Source organism: Capra hircus, chromosome 17 (assembly GCF_001704415.2).
Source record: "Capra hircus breed San Clemente chromosome 17, ASM170441v1, whole genome shotgun sequence".
NCBI classification, from domain to species: domain Eukaryota; kingdom Metazoa; phylum Chordata; class Mammalia; order Artiodactyla; family Bovidae; genus Capra; species Capra hircus.
The window spans coordinates 2,678,946-2,699,268 of NC_030824.1; the positions used below are offsets into that span (position 1 = coordinate 2,678,946).

Here is a 20,323-nt window from a genome sequence, read left to right on the forward strand (position 1 = left end):
TGACTGTTTATAAACATTTGTAATTTTATTTAAAAAAAAAAAATCACAACCATGAACATTGTTACAGTTAGAGGCCCTCTTGGTTCTCCACAAGATACTGAGCATGCTCACAAGGGGTTCCCATTGTTTAGTCTTAAACAACCATCTTTAAAATAAGAAAAAAAAACTCAGCACACTACCATTTAACTTGTTTTAATGTTTCTTCACAAATGGTGAAAAATACTAAAGTACAGACAAGGAATAATCATAATGTTGTGGCCAACATTATAAATATGGAATTATAAATTTAAAACATTTTCTGGTTTAAAAAATAAATCTGGTAGTCAATGCAGCTCTGCGGGTCTCTGCGTCTAGTAGGGCCGGTCTCTGCGCTCCTGACGGTGCTCGCCTCTGCCCAGCAGAAGGGAAGGTGGGTTAGGATGGGGCGAAGAGGGGAGGGGAAGGGGCGGGGGGTGACTCCGAGGGGTGGGAGAGGGGAAGGGGCGGCCACCCACCCTCGCCCGGGGCTGGTAAGACCTGTTCCGGAGGAAGGGGCCGACGGCCCAGGCCCCCCAGCGGGTTCACCCCCACGTACTTATCCATCTTTCCAGGTCCTCCTCGCCCGCCTCGTCGTCCTCCCATCTGTTCCATCAGTGGTCCAGGGGGTCCCCCAGGGCCACCTCGTCTTCCACCACCAAAGCCACCGCGGTCCATGCCCCGGCCGCCACGGAAGCCACCTCTGTCTCCACCACGGCCGCCTCTGAACATTCCACCGGGACCCCCGCGGTCCATGAGGCCACCTCTTCCTCCCCGCATGCCTCCAGGGCCACCTCTGCCGCGGTCACCGCCTGAGGGGAGAGTGCAGGAGAGGACACTCAGTGCCAGGACAGAACGCTGAGCGCAGAGGCCTCGCGCGGAGAGCCGGGCCAGCGCTTCCCTTGCTGCACACCGGGTCACAGTTCAGAACTGACGCTGGGACCACAGGTGACCCTTTGACAAAGGTTTGAAATGCTCAGGGGTCCACTTACACATTGATTTTCCCCCACCGCCAAATATGAAGTACAGTACTACCCAACCTGCAGTCTGTAGAATCCGAGGATGTGGAACCACAAACACGGCGGTGGAGGGCGGATGGTGAAATTTAAGGGGACTTTTTTTAACTGCACAGAGGGTCAGTGCCCCTGTGTTGTTCAAAGGTCAAGTGCAGAACTGACAGCACCCCAGGTCAGGGCTGCACCTGCTGAAACCAACCTGACCCTGGTTACCAAGCCCATGGAGCTAATTAGCAGTTCAGTGCCAAGAAGCTGCGGGTACCTACCCGGGGGCGGGAAAGGTGGTGGGAGGAAGCCTTCAGGCTTTGGGGCCTTACACTGGTTGCACTCTGTTCTCCAGGCAAAGTTCTGGTTTCCACAGCCCCTGCATAAATAAAATTATATCACAACGGAATCACTTACCAAACAAGCCAGGCCTGAGCAGAAACCACCACAAACACCGAGTCCAGGTCCAACTCCACTCAGAGGATCTGACTACAGAAAACGGCTTTGCAGCGACAGCCTCAGGCAGCACAGCACAGGACCAGGGTCTGATCCGGCTGAGTGTCTGGACAAGCACGTGCAGGTGGGCCTGAGTCCCGTGGACTGTGTGGCCGTCTCCCGAAGGCACCAGGGCAGCTGGTAAGGACTGACGGGGCCGCCCACCCCACAGCAGGGCCAGGGTCAAGCTGCTCTGGACAAAGGAAGCCCGCAGGCAGGCCTCTCCAGGATGGGAGCGGGGGTGAGTACATACGGGTTGGGGCACTGCCAGTCTCCGGCTCGGTGCTGGACGTTTCCTCCTCCAGACGGGTTCCCCCGGGAACCGCGGGGCCCTCTTGGTGGGAAGCCACCTCTGTCTCCTCCACGGCCTCCCATGCGCCCCATGGGTCCTCCAGGACCTCCTGGGCCCCCTGGACCTGTAGTAAAGAAACAGCAAACCACCTCTTTGGGCACAGCTCTGTGTCTCTGTGGTCTGTCCTTACAGCTGGAGGACAGGCCTCCTGACATGTGAGGGACCAAAGCAGGAGAAACGAAAGGCAGCCCGAGGGCCGACCCGCAGCAGCCTGGCTCCCAGCCTCCGCCCCATCAGCCCCTCCCCCTCTGCCGTCAGTGCTCAATGCTAGTGTTGAGTCTACACGCCTTGTCCGTGCTCCTAAGGGGTCTGCTCTCACTCTAGAGACCAAGCTCCTCACAGACAAGGGCACCGAGAACATTCACAGCGGCAGAGCAGAGCCCAGAGCGCGCCAGTAAATACCTCCTCGGAGCGGTGGCGGCATCCCCCTGCCCTCGCGCGGCGGCATCCCGCCCCGCATGCTGTTCATGGGCGGCTTCTTCCGAGCAAGAGACACTTTAAGTTTGCTCCCTTGGAAATCTTTGCCTAGAAAAAGAGATGAGAACACTCCTCACTCCCAGTGTCCAACTCCTGCTCCCCTTGAGGGGATCAGGTAAGGTTACACAACTCCTTTTTCACCAACTGCACCCCATTATCAAACTCAACCATTCCCACTGCATCAGTGTCTTCCCACAATCTTCCCCGAGATTTTTACAGGCGAGACCAGAAAAGCCTTAATAGGATGAGAAGGAGAGCAGGAAGTGGCTGAGAGGAGACAGAACTTGCTGACACTTTCAAGTTGGTTTTTTGAGAACTGAAACTCCAGGATCAACATCAAAGTCATTACACACACACACACACACACACACACACACGCTGCAAATGTGCACAGCTGAGAGGTCTGTGGGGCTTTCTGCACCTCTCGGCATCTGTTCTTAGAGAAGCAAGTGGATCTGAATGAGAACGACTGAAAATAAGGGACCTCTTAGCCCCAGGTCAGCGCCTGGCCCTCGTGTGGTGGAGGGGAGCAGGCAAGCTGCTTCCTGGACACCCCCAGCGCTCCTCCAGGAGCAGAGAGGGTCTCCTTGCTCCTCCGACTCTTGAGTCCTCCTTCCTGCACACCTGTGGCTGCACAGAGGGACAGTCTATCTGTCCTGGTCCCTAGAGCCACATTAAGAGAAAATCATTCTAACACAAGGACATACTCGAGCACAAGGCCTTTACCTACAAGGTGACCCTCGCCACACTTTCTCCCAGAGCCTCCGTGTGCCCCGAGGAGGCAGAGCCAGGAGGGCCGGGGCTCCTACCATCAAACCACTCGACGGCAGTTTTGGCAGTTGGTGGGTCTTCATAAGACACTGTAGCATCGCCTTTGGGCTTTCCTGTTTCCTTGTCCAAGTAAATATGGATCATGGGTTGTCCAGTCCTCTTGTTCATCTAGGCATAAAAGAGCATAATTAAGCTATGACCAGAAATACTAGTTTTCAGAGGAATGGTGGGACTATCGGTGACTTTTTCCAAAGTAGCTACCACAACTATGTACACTTAAATCACTTTGTTTTAACATAAAACCAAAATAGGCCCACAGTTTTAAATTGTGTCCCATTTGTTCCCCAGCCTCCTCTTCCTATGGCCTGTACCTGCCCCAACACCCTAAGGGCCGTATCACAGGCTCCCAGTGAGCAGCCACCTCTTAGGGTGCAGTCAGGCCACCCGTGAGACACACCACACACACAGCGGGACTGTCCTTCAATCGTTAAACACAACACCCAGGACTGTGAGTGTGCAGAGAGGACTCGACCACCTCAAGCTCAACCACAGCCAGTGTTCCCTCCAGAAACACAACAGAACTAGCTTCCCAGTTCAACACCAGATGCAGACAGGCTGAGTTCAGGAGCCATGCTACACAAGAATATGGCTTCATGTATTTTTTGCATTACATGTTCATATGCCCAAACTCTTTAGGATATACACATTTTGTATCTAGTGATACACGAAAATATGTATAGAGCTTAAAAGAAGTAACTTATAATAATACAGGTACTGATACCTATGTTTTTATAAAGGGCATATAAAGACAAAGGAAATGGGACAAGATAGTGGTATGAATGATGGGTTATATAATTTTAAAGTCTTTAATTTTACAAACTTGATAGTAAACACTACTTTCTTAACTAGGAATAAATCCTACATACCCAAATAGACAATATACTATGTAATCCACAAGTAGGAAGTTTATGATTTACCAACTTTTTATATAGATGGATCACAAAATCCATTCCAAAACAGCCCATTAATGAAAAAAATTAATAAAAATCTGCAAAACTTTTAAGGAGCTAGGCTTCACCAAAGGCCTAATAGACAAATACAGTGTTAATGGGGGATGGGAGGAAAGCCCTCAGTGTCATAAACATGTCAATTCTCCAATTCTTATAGATCCAGGAAACACCCTGTGTGTGTGTGTGTGGTCGCCGGCTGCACCACAAGGTACGCAGGATCTCAGTTCCTCGACCAGGGACGGTACCGCTTTCGCCTCTGCAGAGACCATGGAGTCCCTAACCACCCGACTACCAGGGAAGGCCCCCAACTGGGGTTTTTAAGGAACTTCGTAAATTGGTTCGAAAATGTATGGATAGGAGTGCAAGAAGTAAAAAGAATGAAACAAGAGTCTGCCTTACTAGAGGTCAAGATTTAGCACAGAGTAATTAGCAGAGCTGCTAGCACTGGATCACACAAATCAACAAAAAGTATATATGGAGCCAAGAAACAGATCCAGGAAGGGGGCTTCCTGAGTGACAGCACTATATACCACCAGGGAAAAGGCAGACCTTTCACAAAGATGTGGTGGAATAAAAGGCCTTGCAGATAAAAAACATAAAGACACAACCCAGTAAGGTAATGACTGAAGAAATTAAGAATTCCTATTCATCAAAAGAAAATGAGTAAAAAATGTGAGCCTCAGGAACTCCCTGGTGGTCCGGAGGTTAGGACTCTGCTCTCACTGCCACGGGCGTAGGTTCAGCCCCTGGCTGGGGAACGAAGACCCTGCAAACAGAGTGGTACGATCTCCCAGTCCGCCCTTTCAAAACTGAGCCACAAAGCAGAAGACTTGTATTCACAACAAAGACAAGAGATTAGCATTCAGACAATATAAAGAACCACATATAAACCAACAAGTGAGAGACAGCCCAGTGAAAAGTGTGTGTGAGACACAGACGGGCATTTCAAAGAAGACAGGATGCCACTGTAACATCATCAACCATCAAGGGAAAGCAAACTGCATTTCCATCTTCCTCTACCAGATTACTAAAAGTTTAAAAAAACCAAACACGTGCTTCCTGGTGAGGCTGTGGTGGATGTGCAGTGAAGAGTCTACACTGGTCGGCCAGATGGTACTTTGAGGTTAAATACCACACACACCTTAAGAACCAGCAGGTCTATACCTGGGTATAGTCAGTTCTCATTATTCGTGGATTCAAGTATTTGTCACTCCAAAATCAATACTCGTGGCACTTTCTTTGGTTATTTGTGGCAACGAACAGAAAGTGAAAAACGTGTGGCCGGATGCACATGTTCCCAGCAGAGGAAGACAATGCCCTTCCCTCCCGTTCCAGCTCGCCTAGAAGCGACCGGAGGCCGGAAGCTGGGAGGTCGGGGCAGCGTTCTGTAACGAATTCTAGCTCTGGGACTAGTGGGACAAATCGGAACACCAACTCAGGCAAGTCACACTTCCGAACCTTTTTCTTTGTAAAACGAGTAGGATTTATCAGGATGAACTGTGAATTTGTAATTACAATCTACGTGAGATGTGTGCACACCTCTGGGGCGGTGGCTCGGCATTCACTAATCCAGTTGTCTGTAGCAACTTTATAGAACTTACCACCACAAATAAATACAGGACGCCCAAACTTTGAGATTCTGACCTAGGGACCCTCCTCAAAATTCCAGTTTCTCTTAGTTTTCCTCATTTAATTGGTAACCATCACAGTAGCTCAGACCAAACTTTCTAGCCACTCCAGCTTCTTCAAGCTTGCCAGGCAAGTTCCTGTCTCACTATTCCTGCTGTTATTCTGAAATTATTCCGCACTTGGACTGGCTCTGTTCCTCATTTTATCCCTTTCCTATCTTGCTGTATTTATTTTCATCCTTAAGAATTATGATCACTGAACACAGAACAACTATATTCTTCTTTACAACATGTTCCACACTGCATAAACTTTAAGGGTTCGTATCTGTTTATTTATTCTTCAAAATTATGTGAAACAAAATATTATTGAGGTACATCTATAAAAAAGGGAATGATAAAATTCCACATTCAAGTGGGGAGAAGGGACAAAACTAGGAAAGGAAGACATATACCAGGCACCTCAAAGGTACTCATAGAGCCCTACTGCGGGATATGGACACATGTTATTTTAAAAACATTACAGTCTGTATTTCCTCCCCCCGAAAAGTTCATGTAAATAGTCTTACAATTAACTTTATAAAAGTGACCCTGAGTTATCAAATATGCTTAAACCGTGTTTAGGATTGCTTTTCTATAGAACAGTATTTTTCACTTTCTGCTTTTTGTATTTTAAGGAGTAAACCACGTATGGACAGTCCAGAAGGAAAAAATCAAGCCACTTCAGAAACTCTCCGAGTCAGTTCTCTCCAAAACGCCCTGTGGTTACAAGCTCTGCCAGCCCACGAGGTCTCGCTCTCACTCACCTTAACGCCTCCACACTGCTTAAAGAAGTCGACCAGATCATCGAGAGTCACACTGTCACTCAGTCCTTGCACGTAAATGGCACTGTTGTCAGAGTCTTCATCTGGATCTACAGGTGGGCCTTCCGGAGAAAAGGAGAGGCAGTTACTGTCATGTATCCATAGGGGCTGATTGACCAGCGCTCACTACTGCCTGCTAGCGTTCATCACAAAGCCAAGAGAACTACCAGCCTTACTAACAAGAGTGAGACGGAACTTTTGGTTTATTTTTGTTTACTCAAGATAAAGGAAGCCCCAAACTGCTCTTGACAGCGAGAGTATTCCACTCATCTACCTGGCTGCTGAACTCCAACACACACTTGCTTCTGGGCTATTCAATTACAAAGTACAACATAAGCTCCAGGAATTCAAAATTACCTAAATCAAGATCTGGTCCTTCATCCATGGGTCCTGCCAACCAGGAAAGATCATACAAAATATTATTAGTGCACGTCTTGCAAGCTACAAACCTTACAAACACACATAGCTATCTACTATACCACCATTTGATGGGGCTTCATTAAATTCAAAATGACCCGCACTGCTAAAATGGAGCAGTGCCCCTTTAACGTCTGTGGCAGGTTTGCTAGGGTTTGCTTCTCCTTTGCTCGAGTTTGCTTTTAAACCATTAACCAAATACACTCTCAGTGCTTACGTGCCAAATTAGTGTTAAATTTAAGTCAATTTTTTTTTCCTCCAAATAAACCAAATTTTAAAAATGTACTCTCCCCCATATTACAGAAGCAGTTGCTCAATACTCCAAGTCACCCTTTGTTTTGTAACCGTAGGTTAACCTTATTACCCCTAAGACAGTGCCGGCAGTACCCATTAGTCTCTTTTGTAGAGATCATTTTTAAACCGCTTATCGAACTAATAAAAAATTATAGTTTTCTAAAAACTGACTGTATTTTTTTTTAAACACTATCCATGGTAATACTCAAAAACTTACCACCAGGCTTATTGAAGCCACCTCGCTCTCCAGCGCTGCTGGGGGGATAAACGAAGAAATGAAGGCCTTTCCCTTTAAAAGCCAGTACCGCTCTGAGCCTTGGGGGGGCTCGTGGGGAAGAAGGGCACTGGCTAAACACATCTCCAAACAATGCATCTCTCTCATCTTGTCACTATGCCTTTCTTCAGGGCAGCTTGCTCAAACTTCCTTTATATACAACCTTGCTTGTCTGATTGTACACACCAGTGTGGTTGATTCCTTTCATTTCAGGGGCTGGTATTAATAGTGCAATACTTGGCAAACTGGGGGAAAAATACATCCCAAACACCCACCCCATCAGTTGAAAAACAGGGAGAGCTTGTGTGGAGAGGAGCAGCAGGCCAGGTAACTGCTGTGATGAACCTTTTCATGTTCATAAAGGTGCACCCTCAACCTCTCCCAGGGGAGAGCCAAGTGAGGCCCTGGGCTTCTTAACAATCACAGTTTATAAAAAGCAGGAGACACCACAGTGGAGGCCTATGACATACACCAGAGGACGCATCCAGCCGATCTTCAGCGTAAAGCCACACGCTTCAGGGCACTAGGGGGTTTAACAATCGCTGTGAAAGGAGAATTTACAACAAACACCAAGGCTCCACAGACTGGGGGTGCAACTTTATAAACGTATCAGTTGAGATCAATGACAACGGCAGCATAAATCACTGCCTTATGTGTTCTGAAAGGGGAAGAGTAAGAATTGGGCCTTTTAGGTTTTTCTCTTAAATAAAAGGCAGCTCCTCAGCGGGAGGCCCTGAGCTTTTCTAACCAGTATTGCACCTTTAATACCTGAATACACAATTTCAAGCTGTTGCATGCAGCTTTGCTTCCTTTTTAAAAGTACACACCATAAAATGTTCTCTCTCTTTAAACACAAAAGTTTACACTTTAATGTTACACAATTCTAGAGTATTATACCTCCTCTGGTTCATTACCAAACAACAAGTATGCAGTTACCAAAGTTACAGAAGGATTCCATTTATACAATGAATACATTTTGTTAAAAATATTCTATGTATATTTTTCCTCTCCATATGGACACCGTGTCTAGTCCCACTTTTCATTATGCTGCCGGCTGAGTACTGAGTACGGGTACTTTTTAAGTATTGAAGTGTATACAAGGCTCTCACTTTGTAACCTGTAGCATATAAATGCGACAAAGCATGTTAAAAAGTTTCCACGTTTAACAGCCAATGAAAATATCAAAATACTGAGGCAATGAGAAAGGGCATGTTAACAACATTGAGTGCCTTACCTGCAGAAGACACTGAAAACCATCACCACACCACAATAAAAAAAAAAGAGGGGGGGCTCTTGTGTTGTCCCCACAGGGTCCCGCGGACCGCGTCACAGTCTGCTGAGAAGCCTGTGGGGAGAGCCACGGTGTTTCCTATGGCTTCAGCAGAGACTTCTCAGAGAAAGAGGGAACACCCTCTACTAGCAAAATCTAGCAAAATTAGTAGAATGATTACTTCTGGAGAATTGAAATGAGTAAACTTAAAATTGGTTTTGCAATTGAAAAATACTAAGGAGTCTAAATGATTGGAGATGTGATGATAGTGATTTCAAGTGTCTACATCTATTTAAAACATCTGTAAAGAAGTGAAACCTTTATAATGGAATGATATTCTCCAAATCAGAAGATTGATTCTACTTTATACGAAATTACTCATAAATTTTTGCATCTTATAAAATGACTTTCTTCCAATAAAGATTTCACTAAAGACTTAAGTTATGCAGAATATGCAAAACAGTATTTTAAACCAGTATTTCAGCAGTAAACAGATTTGTTAATATAAAATTTAAAAATCAACTATATATTTAATCTTGAACTACACTTCTAAAGAAATTATATTCAGTTTTTCCTTGAACCAACAGTGGCACCAAATCCAATTTATACTTATACCAACATTCTGCATAACTTTTTTTCACTAGTTTATACAGGGACAGAACACACACAGAACTAAGCCTTCTGGATTATGTTAACCAACATTTCACCTCACCTTCATCAAAGTAGAGACACCAGAAAGGGAAAAGGATGTGGGAGGAGGGAGGGGAAGGGCGGGGTAGCAGGTTCATGTTACTCTAGACAAAGTTTTCTAAACCAGGTCGTTCCATCCATCAAAATGGTCAAACCGATTTAGACTTCTCAAAATCTCCACTGGGGAGAGTGATTCCACAATTATATACATTACTCTGCACAAAGCTACTAGACTTCTCTGTACACCAAGTGCACCTCAGGCCATAGTTCAAGGGTTATGGGACCAAGATCTTCATCATTATGTTCAACAGTTCCAAGTATAAACAGAAGTTGGGGACAAACATTGTGGAAAACAGCTGCATTCCTTTTCTGCAGTATATACACCACGTATTTCAAGACAATCATTCAGAAGCAATTAGTCAAACACCTAGGGTTGTTAGAAGGGTTGTGTGTGTTCCATCCCAAATCTATTACCCAGGAGGCTTTTGACCTCTGGAAACCAGGAAGGGGACTGAAAGCTCTAGTTTCAAAACCATTCTTTGTTCTCCCCAACCCAACCAAGTCAACTGGCATTGAAAAAAGCAAACTGCCTCTATAGATATGCCACAGAGATGACATTTCCATGTTTGCAAGATGGCTTGGGCTCATCAGACTATCCATGGAAATGCAGAAATAAATTTCCTATGTCTTTCAGTCCCTTCTTTCCACTGAAAATCCTATGGATGAAACAAAATTAGGTAAAAGGAGAAAAGGTTTGCTCTTACCCCATTCCACCGCGTCCTCCTCCCCGCCCACCTCTGCTCATGCCTCCACGATCAAATCCCCCTCTTCCCCTGCCCCGGTTATCAGGGCCACTCATGCTCCGGTTCTCTCCTGGTCCGGAAAATCCTCCAGACTCCTGCCCATAAACACCCATGCTACTGGGGTGGTCCTGTCGGAATGAACCTGAGGAAAGAGTCACATCTGTAAGCCATGGATCAGCATTTACACCACTGCTGTTGTACTTTCTCCTGGAATCATAGAATTCTCAAGTGCAAGGCACTAACCGAGGTATCATCTTCTTTACATCTGATTAAGTCCCCCATCAGTAAGCTTTTCATAAAGTTCAACAAAAAAGGCTGAAGTAATCTCATATAGTTTGCCTAGGAAAAAACCACTCTCAAACAAAAACAGGACTCTGACCAACAGTTCACAGGGTTCTGTATCCCAAGATGCCTTAAAAAACTGGTCTTTAAACCATACTCAAACAAAAATGGAGCCAGGTTTCTTGGGGGTTGCTAAGGGGTCGTCTCCATCAAGAAGCACAACTCATTGTCATAATGAGACATACTCATGGGTGCATTTTAAAGACAACAATCCAGGCAAAGACTAAATTGTGAAGACAACTTTTTGAATTTTTGGTTACTTTTCCACATAAATTAACTATAAGCATTCCACAAAAATTTTTGTCTTATGAATGTACACCAAAAAAATCAAAATACAGTATCTTTTAAACTATCAAAACTGCAGGAGTCTTCAATAGCTACCTGCTCACACTCTCTTAATGAGCTGGGGTGGGCAGGCCATAAGAAAAGCTGGCTTCACTCACTGCATATAACCTCCCCAGAGAGCAGGGCTGGCAGTCTGAAACTTTTTCTCTGGTCAGTTACAAACTCTCTTTTCTCCTAAGGCATACTAACAACAATTAAACTGGAGAAAAGCCAGGATTATTAGCCAGGATATGATACCCTCAAGATGCATCCTGGAGTTCAAAAGCACACAGTGGTAGAGTGTTTCCCCGTTTCAGAAACTCCAAACACAACCATTCTTATTTGGTTTTCTCTCTTAGCAACTCACTCTGCTGCCCGTAGCTGCTGCTCTGTTGACTATATTGACTTGGAGCCTGGCTGTAGGATCCAGTCTGGGGGGGGTAACTAGTGGGTGGCTGCTGCCCATAGCTGCTTTGCTGGCCATAGCTACTCTGCTGCCCGTAGCTGCTCGGCTGCCCGTAGGTGTTCTGCTGGGAGTAACTGCTCTGATCGTAACTAGTCGGCTGCGTAGAGGAGTAGCTGAGAAAAAAAACAAAACAAAACAGTTTGTTAGGAGAGGCTTGTTATTTTAGGTCCCCTAAATGTAGGAGACATTCCCAGCATGTGCCATAGAAACTCTTAAAACTCTAGTTACTTTTTACATATTAACACACTGAACTTAAAATGAGCAAGTATTTTTGTATTTAGAGTCAAGTTCTGAATAGGAGAGGGTATTATACCACACACACACACGAAACAAACCCATCTATAAAATGTACAACCTTAATTAAGAGTCTCCCCCTTTACCACCCCGACCTTTACTGAAACAGGGCTTCCCAGGTGGCGTGGCAGTGGAGGGCTGGGAGGCTCCACCTGCCAATGCAGGAGACACAGGTTCAATCCCTGGGTCAGGAGGGTCCCCTGCAGAAGAGACGGCAAGCCGCTCTCGCACTCTTGCCTGGGAAATCCTACGGACAGAGGAGCCTGGCAGGGCCATGGGGTCGCAAAGAGTGGGCCATGACTGAGCACACACACGCAAGCACACGTGCTCATCAGAACAATAGTTATTCTCAACCAAACTCAAGGCACGTTTGGGAGCCTAGGTGCTTCCTGTATTAAGGGAAGACTGTGCTCCCAGGGAGGCTGACCCAGGAAACGGCACCGAGAAAAGTGAGGCAGCCCGGTATGGTGCTCAGTCCCCAGGCTGCCTGCCCACATCATCCCCTGGAGTGACGGCTCGTTTTCTGAAGGTACAAGGCCACCTGATGTGTGTTTGGGTGGCCACGTTTTTCCTGAGCCTAATTTTCAAGTTGCTTTGGTGTGTATATAGTTCCTGACTTCCAGACATGCCTGATCGTCTATGAATCTGGGCATTAATAAGGAAAAGATGGACAAGGAAACATCAGACTCAAGGTACTGTATGAAAAATGAATATCAGACTGATATTCACCTTCACATATGTCAACTAAAGGGAAGGGAAACTAACCAAAGATACTCTTACACAGAAATAAAGCTTGAAATATTAAACTTTAGATGAACCATGACAGTGAAAAACAACACAACGCATAATACAATTTTAATTCTAACTACAATGATTTTAAGTATCTGCACCTCCCTTACCACAGCTGTAAAACGTTATTTGCGCAAACATGTCCAGCTCTCTGCAACCCCATGGACTGTAGCCCACCAGGCTTCTCTGTCCATGGGATTCTCCAGGCAAGAATACTGAAGTAGGCTGCCATTCCCTTCTTCAGGGGGACCTTCCAGACCCAGAGATCAAACCCGGGTCTCCTGCATTGCAGGCATATTCTTCACTGTTTGAGCCACCAGAGAAGCCCCTGGGAAGCTGTAAGGACTCAAAAGCCTCTCTTCACACCAAGCGCACCTATTCAACTTGCCAGATTCAGTGCTCTCAACGTGACAGGTGTGGGTGGGCCCTTGGGAGGAACTGCTCGAACCCTGCCCCCTTCTGCTCCAAGCTGTACAGACACTTACCAGTCAGCTGTGCTTGCTTATACATGAGCCAATGAAATGAATACAAAAAGGGGCAATGTTAATTCTATCAAAACCAAGTTAACACTAGAGGACACAATTCAGACAGTTCATTTGAAAACGCAACAAAAAAATAAATCTGAGACAACCTGTTTTTCCTCTACTTTAAAGAAACCAAAACTGGACACTGTAGTTGCTGGTGCGGCTAATTAAGACAAAAGGCAGAACGATGAACTCTTTAAGCCAAAAAGAAAGGCCTTGGCTTAGCCATCAAGACTGGTGTGAGAATGGATCTTTAAGTTAAACATAAAATGATTACGGTAAACTTTCTTTTTGAAAAAATAATGCCCTGCAACTTGACCCATCTCAACTGCACCTGGAAAATGTGACTTCCATGGTTCTCTTTATCTGCTTTCATGCCACTGTTTCTCATCTGAATAAATTTAAAAAAAAAAAAAAAGTGGTAAAAATGTACTGATATTTAGAAGTGTTTTTGACTGAGGTTTTAATGTAGAATATGTGGTCAGGCTTATCCCTGGGAGTGAGGCAACACAGTTCACCTGAGGAAGCAAAAGCAAGCTGGTCAACAGCCTAAAAAAATCTGCTCTCTTATTCCACTAGCTCACTGGCCACAAGAGGAAGCAAGAGAAGACTGACCTGGTAGGAGGATAGGATGGTGGTGCCGAGACTGGCTGCATGGGGTAGCTCCCAGGTACCTGGGGATAACTGTAGTTACTCTGTCCGTATCCTAGGCTGGGCTGGTTGTAACCCCCTGTGCTAGATTGAGGTTGACTAGTCTCAGCGGGTTTGTTACCATCCTGCGGTCTAAAAGGAGAAATAAAAAAGTGAGACTTTTCTCTTAACACCAAACTCTTGAGTAAGAACTCTATAATCTATGAGCAATAAACAATGTTAGGATTGAGCTTGGAAATAAATACAGTTGTAAAGTGAACTCCATCAAAACCCAATGTTGGTCCAACGGTCCCTGCTGGAAGAGAACACTAAGGATGGAAGAGTCTTAATCACATCCACGGGAGAGACATCAGCACGCTCCTTTCGTCTCACTTCAGCAGCTATAGAAGCAATTACAATACTCTGTGGTGCCCATTTAACTGATCTGGGATGGGAGGTGGTTTGTTCAGGAAGAAAATGCCTTTTCTCAACAAGGACTATTAAAGACAAACAAGAAACTTTAACAATAATGCAAATTCTGGGCTAAATAACATTCACGTAAGTCTATGGTATCCTCTCATGCTCCAGATGAACCGGGAAATATCCTTGTGAAGTGATGAAACCCAATCTTAATCCCAAGGGGAAAAAAACCAGAGGTTTCTATTCTCCCTCAACCCCACAGTCTGTAACAGGGCTGTAGCAGAGCGGAGTGCCTGCTATTTTAAGCAAAGCCCAAGAAGCAGCAGGCAGACCAGGGGGGATGTGCAAGTACTGCTTTCTCCAAAGAGCTGCAACAGTTCACAAGCCCTCTCTCTGAGGGAAAAGTGAGTAGCTATCACTGATCAGTAAACAGATTACTGTTATAAAGTGTGAGGGATTGAAAAATTAAGAAACCAAAAAGGATGACTTATTCAAAGACTAACATATACCTGCCCACCCCACCCCCCACCCCACCATGGATTAGATACACTGTTGCAATGGAGCATCAAATGGGACCTCAAACATCTGAGAACATTCTAAGTCAACTGAATTGGGCCCCTAGGGGAACCACTTAACACTAACCACTGAAGACTGTCTAAAAGATGTAAACTACTCAGTAGCTCTGATTACTCACTGTGCATTTTAGAAGTACTCTCATGAGTGTTTGCCAGAGCTAATTTCTTACCTCTACAGCAGACAAAAAGTCTAGGTTACAAGTTGATCTCGTGTTTACTCCCTAAAGTCTTCTTTCAAACCAGAATTCAATGTTCCTTCAAGACTGTATGCAGAAGCCACCTAAGTGCACTGTCTAAAGCAAAGACCTGAAATCTTCTGTTAATAATTAATATTGTTTACTTGCTTATCAGTCATGGAGTACGAACTGTTTGCCCAAATATTCGCCCTATAGCAGGGCGCCCAGTTAAGAATTCATACTTGCCTGTGGTGCTTAGATTACCAAGCCAGTACACAATACAGAAATCCACGTCACCAATGTCTGACTCTGGACATAGATACAGCCTTAACTGACAACTGGATCATGTGACTGTTTCTTGAAATACATGATTCTACAACCAACCCACCCCCAACTGAGAACTACAGTCTTTTTCCCAAAGAGAAAGCTATGACCCATTTACAGGGTCAATAAAACCAAAGGTAAAAGCATCAGACTTTAAGTCCATCAGTTGTTCTGTTGTGAGGAAACCACCTTCTATTTTCATCTGGGTTTAACAAAGTAAATACAATACCTCCCCATATCAAAATGCCCATTCTACTGAAACCACACAACCCACTCAGTGACATTCCTTATTCTGGCCCCAGGATGGCACCACTCATCTACTTAAAGATGAGTAACATTTCTGGTGTGACTGTGCTGGGTGAAGAACAGCTGACACCCGAGCAGATCTGAGTGAGCTTTGCAAAGGAACCAAGTCAAGGGTGCTCTCAAACGGGCGGGTGTGCTCTCATTTCTGAACGCCCAAGGCCCCAGCGCTAGAAGCAGGCGAGGGGGCCTTACCTTGCGGGCGCGGTGGCTGCTGGCTGCTGTCCATAAGCTGGGTAGGCAGGCTGAGTACCATATGCAGGCTGAGCTGCATAGGAGGCCTGGGTGGTTGTAACCGTGGCAGTGGTGGTGTCGTAAGCGCCAGTGCCGTACCCCTGGACAGGCTGACTGTACGCCTGGGGGGCAGCTGGAGTTGAATATCCTGGAACAAAGGAGAGCTACGTCAGATTTCTGGCTCCTCAGGGATCTGCCTGGACACTCATTAATAGAACAAATTATAAATCACTTTCAAATATTATGATATTTGGCCCCTTTAAATATCTCCCCTTCAGTAAAAGTAGCAACAAACCAGTATTTAAAGCCTACGTTCTTTGGTAACACTCAGTTTTCAGCAAAGCACTGTCTCTTTTGCTCTAAACCACACCAAACAGAAAGGAAGAGAGAGCAGGCCACAGAAAATGCTGATATAGAAAAAAGGGCTCCCTTTGCCCCCACCTTTAAGGGATTCAATAGGGGACACGAATTCTATACTGGCTTTGCAAGCAGGCCTTCTTAAACAAGTTCTTCAACTACCTACCTAAGTATACCCCAAATCTCTACAAACAGGAATAAAATGCCCCAGGAAGGGAGGTAGAAGACATAAAGTAGCTGCAAAATAAGGATCCAGGTACAAGTTTAGCATTAAAACCTATCATTTGGAATTATTTGCTTTCAGCTCCAAGCATTATGGGCAGTTCAAGTTTAAGGAGACTGGAAATTGTGGAGAAGATGTGTTTAATTTTCAGTGAGATGTTAACAACTGATTAAACACTCTTTAAGAACCACTAATTATGTTTCAGGTAATAAACTACTAAGAAAATGCCAGTTACCAGCATTACATTAGTAATAAAGACATACTACAAATTATATTTGCTTACGTACGTATGACCAATAAAGGTTTTCCTCTTTAACTTTTTGATAAATTACCTTAATACTCCCAAAATACACACTGAAAATTAATGTTACATTTCACATAAACCATTTGAGATGCTAGTAGTCATCAAGTTATCCACACCATTTCTCTCTTATTTACCTACCATGAGCAAATGAGTATTTTTCCTGCTAAGCAATACTGGAGGTGGACTTTGTAGCCTCTCTGCTATTTCCCTAACCAAGTGTTACACACCTGTCCTTGGAGGTGTGCAGAGACCAAGCTAGGGTCTCTCTCTAGTTCCTGCCTTTGCCACACCAGGTGGGGTCCTCACCCTTCCTCTTCCTTTTTGCTGCACTGTGCAGGCTGCAGGGTCCTTAGTTCCCCAACCAGGGAGCGAACCCAAGCCCCGGGAGTGAGAGCCCCACGTCCTAACCACTGGACCACCAGGGAATTCCTGAGGTCCATGCCCTTCCGTCTGCAATTTGGGCTTGGAACATGACTACCCCCAAACCTGCAGGTTCTAACTTGAGTCCCTTTCCTAGAAGAGGTGTCATAATCTTTCCTGATGCGTGGCAATCCTTATTCCTATTCAACAAGCAGTCAGCCATGCAAAAGAGTCAAGTCTAGTACTCAGCATTTATGTCCATCGAAGAAAAATCCAAATCTCAATAAAGCAAAAAAGTTTCAGTACTCATAACAAAGTTCAGTTATAACAGTGTCCTCACTCTACACAGAACTTACTAGCCAAAAAAAAAGAAAAAAAAAAAATCAATTTCCCTCTGTGCAATCTAAAATGTCACCAATCTGTAGCACAGAATACTTTCTTCTCCACTTCAAACATTTCAGGGCAATTCTGAAATTAATTATATACAAAGACAGTAACTGCCTTCTCAAATATGTTGGGTTGAAACATACATGAAAGCACATTTCACAAAACAGGAGTCCCAAGCACTAGAAGTTTTTTGAGTTGGCATGTTATTCATCTGACTGTTTATTTATTTTAAAATTTCTTTGCAGAATCCTAATGTCAACCATATAAAGCACTCCTTTATTTAAAATTTAACTGGAATCTAATTCCACCTACCCTATTACTCCTACACAGATTTTTCCCCTCTCCATGACAAGCCATTTTTAAGATTTATAAGGACAACAATTAAAAAACAACAAAAACTGTTAAGGGCAATAACTCATGTCACAAAAACATCCAGCAACAGACCCCCTGAAAATTACAGTAATAGACACCAGATTAATAATCTAATTCATTTGTAATACCCACACAAGCAGCCAAGCAAAACGAGCAAAAATTAATAGAACAAAATGACAATAAAAATGACCAATATCAAAAAGACAACATATCTACCACGTGGTGATGAATTTAAGAAAAAAGAGAGTAAGGAACATCACACAAACCACCAGAATTTTTGTTCAATACAATCTAAAGTCTAATATTTCCACTTCAATTAATAAGCTGAGATTTATATAGCTCCTCCTCATGAAGTTTTATTTTAAAATATTCTAGAAAAGAGTCTTTTTATATACTTCTTCCAGTAATTATCCAGTTTTTTGTGCTTTTATGTGCAAAAGCAGAATGAGGTGAGTGAAAGAGTGCTCAGCTTGCGTGAACATACCTACTACTGTTGGGGTCCTATTTGGTTTCATTCAGCCTCAATTTGCTCATCAGGTTTAATTTTAGTTCCTACACTCCAAAAGTTGATGGGTGAATTAGGGGAGATATGAAAGGTCTTCCATAAACTACAAAGTTAATACATAGCTCTACAGAACCTAGAAACTGTATTTCCTACAAATGACTTGATCATGTTCTTATAAAATGATTTAGAGACTCCAAAGGCTGTACTATTTAACTTCAAATGACACTTGCTTTTAAAATGAGTTAAAGGTAGCTAAAAACATCTAGTTGTAAAAAATCCGTCATGGGGAAGTAAAGTGCAGTATAGTGACCATAGCTGACAATACTGTATTATATACTTAGAAGCTATGGAGAGAAGATCTTAAAAGTTCTCATCAAAAGGATGATGTGTGTGTATGTGTGTGTGTTGGGGGGGGGGGCAGCGGCGGGGAAGGATGACAGTGTGGTGATTCATGCTAACTAGATTGCTACTGCTGCTACTGCTAAGTCGCTTCAGTCGTGTCCGACTTTGTGCAACCCCATAGATGGCAGCCCACCAGGCTCCCCCTGTCCCTGGGATTCTCCAGGCAAGAACACTGGAGTGGGTTGCCATTTCTTTCTCCAACGCATGAAAGTGAAAAGTGAAAGTGAAGTTGCTCAGTCAGGTCCGACTGTTAGCGACCCCATGGACTGCAGCCCACCAGGCTCCTCCATCCATGGGATTTTCCAGGCAAGAGTACTGGAGCGGGGTGCCATTGCCTTCTCCGGCTAACTAGACTGGTGGCGATCAATACACAATACTCACAATGAGTCATTTTGTTGTACACTTGAAACTAATGTCATGTATGTCAATTACATCTCATTAAAAATGTTAATAGCTTGAATATGTAAAGTTCATCTCACAATTTCAAAATTCTGTGTTAAAAATACAAACTGCAAAATTTCAGTTCCAGGTTTTTCTATAGTTGCCAACACCCACAGAAAGTTTAAACACTTCCCATCCTATTCAATGATATGCATTAGGTAGACTAGGAAATACTTCCCATCAAATCCATAACACAGTCACACAATGAAATAAATCATAGGCGAGTTTCTTCCTATCAACTCTGGTAGACCATATATAACTTGGGGACTGAAGATAGTTTGAAAAGTAATATTCTCTTACAGTAATAATGACAGGAGAGGGTGGGTGGGGAAAAGGTAGGGCTCCTGAAATGTTACACAGTGTTAAACATTAAAAAGTTATTGTACAGTTTTCACACACTCCACTTTCAACCCCAGTATTAGGATATAATTTATTCTAATCCTTAAAATAGTTCATTTTTTATTTTTTTGCTCCCTGAAATGTTGTTACATATATATTTAAAACATACTATGGATTAAAATAATATCATTAATACTTAAAAGGAAAATAAAACATGTCTGGACTGGAAACCAACCAACAGACAAACATAATACATGCAGGATGGCAATCTGTTCCTCTAAATAAATCTAATCATGCAACCTATCCTTGAGGGAACAGGGGAAAATCAGCTGGGAAGTAGTCATCTGAAGTACCTCTGAGAAGGTGAACAACTATTATTAAGGCTTGACACAAAATAATGTAAAATAAAACAAAGCAAAATCTTTCCCAAAATCACATAAAGAAAAAGGACATGGATCTGCAAATGGGACCTGAAGCAATTTTCCATTAGCAACCTTGTTGTGTGTGATGTTAAAAAGTTTGAGGGTTAAACAAATGAAAACACCTAAAGGGTTAACATTACAGGGTTAGACAAGATGGAAAGCATTTCCCATGCAAGAATGAGCAGGATAGTCAAACCTGTACTGGTCCCTTCTACTGTGGAAAGCACAAAACAAAAAGTAGAGGGCACACTATCAGATGAAGCAAACAGATCCGAAAATCAGTGCGATTTTTAAGCAGCTCGGTTTAAGAAGGCTCATTCTTACCCAGTATTAGCATTAGCACAATCTTTTATATATTCTCCATTTTGTTGTGAGATTATTTAATACACTGTATAAGATACATAAAAAAAAAAATTCTTTTTTCCTTTGGAATTTACCCCACCCACATTCTAT

At 43.9% G+C, this 20,323-nt stretch overlaps 1 protein-coding gene across 5 annotated transcripts in view; it reads right to left on the reverse strand.

The window, feature by feature from the left end:
- EWSR1 (EWS RNA binding protein 1) overlaps positions 1 to 20,323 on the reverse strand; it is a 26,761-nt gene continuing 6,438 nt past the window's right edge. Inside the window, exons 5-18 of one of the 5 annotated variants that reach the window (XM_018061027.1) lie at positions 20,067 to 20,084; positions 15,720 to 15,906; positions 13,712 to 13,879; positions 11,391 to 11,602; positions 10,319 to 10,499; positions 7,538 to 7,572; positions 6,967 to 6,999; positions 6,553 to 6,671; positions 3,150 to 3,279; positions 2,266 to 2,388; positions 1,765 to 1,927; positions 1,298 to 1,395; positions 575 to 827; positions 1 to 390 (exon numbers count right to left, since the gene is read on the reverse strand). In XM_018061027.1, coding sequence (XP_017916516.1) covers positions 351 to 390; positions 575 to 827; positions 1,298 to 1,395; positions 1,765 to 1,927; positions 2,266 to 2,388; positions 3,150 to 3,279; positions 6,553 to 6,671; positions 6,967 to 6,999; positions 7,538 to 7,572; positions 10,319 to 10,499; positions 11,391 to 11,602; positions 13,712 to 13,879; positions 15,720 to 15,906; positions 20,067 to 20,084 — 1,760 coding nt within the window. In that variant the 3' untranslated portion in view covers positions 1 to 350. Of the gene's footprint in view, positions 391 to 574; positions 828 to 1,297; positions 1,396 to 1,764; positions 1,928 to 2,265; positions 2,389 to 3,149; positions 3,280 to 6,552; positions 6,672 to 6,966; positions 7,000 to 7,537; positions 7,576 to 10,318; positions 10,500 to 11,390; positions 11,603 to 13,711; positions 13,880 to 15,719; positions 15,907 to 20,066; positions 20,085 to 20,323 lie in introns of all 5 variants that reach the window. The other 4 variants (XM_018061026.1, XM_018061030.1, XM_018061028.1 and 1 more) reach the window with 4 other exon arrangements.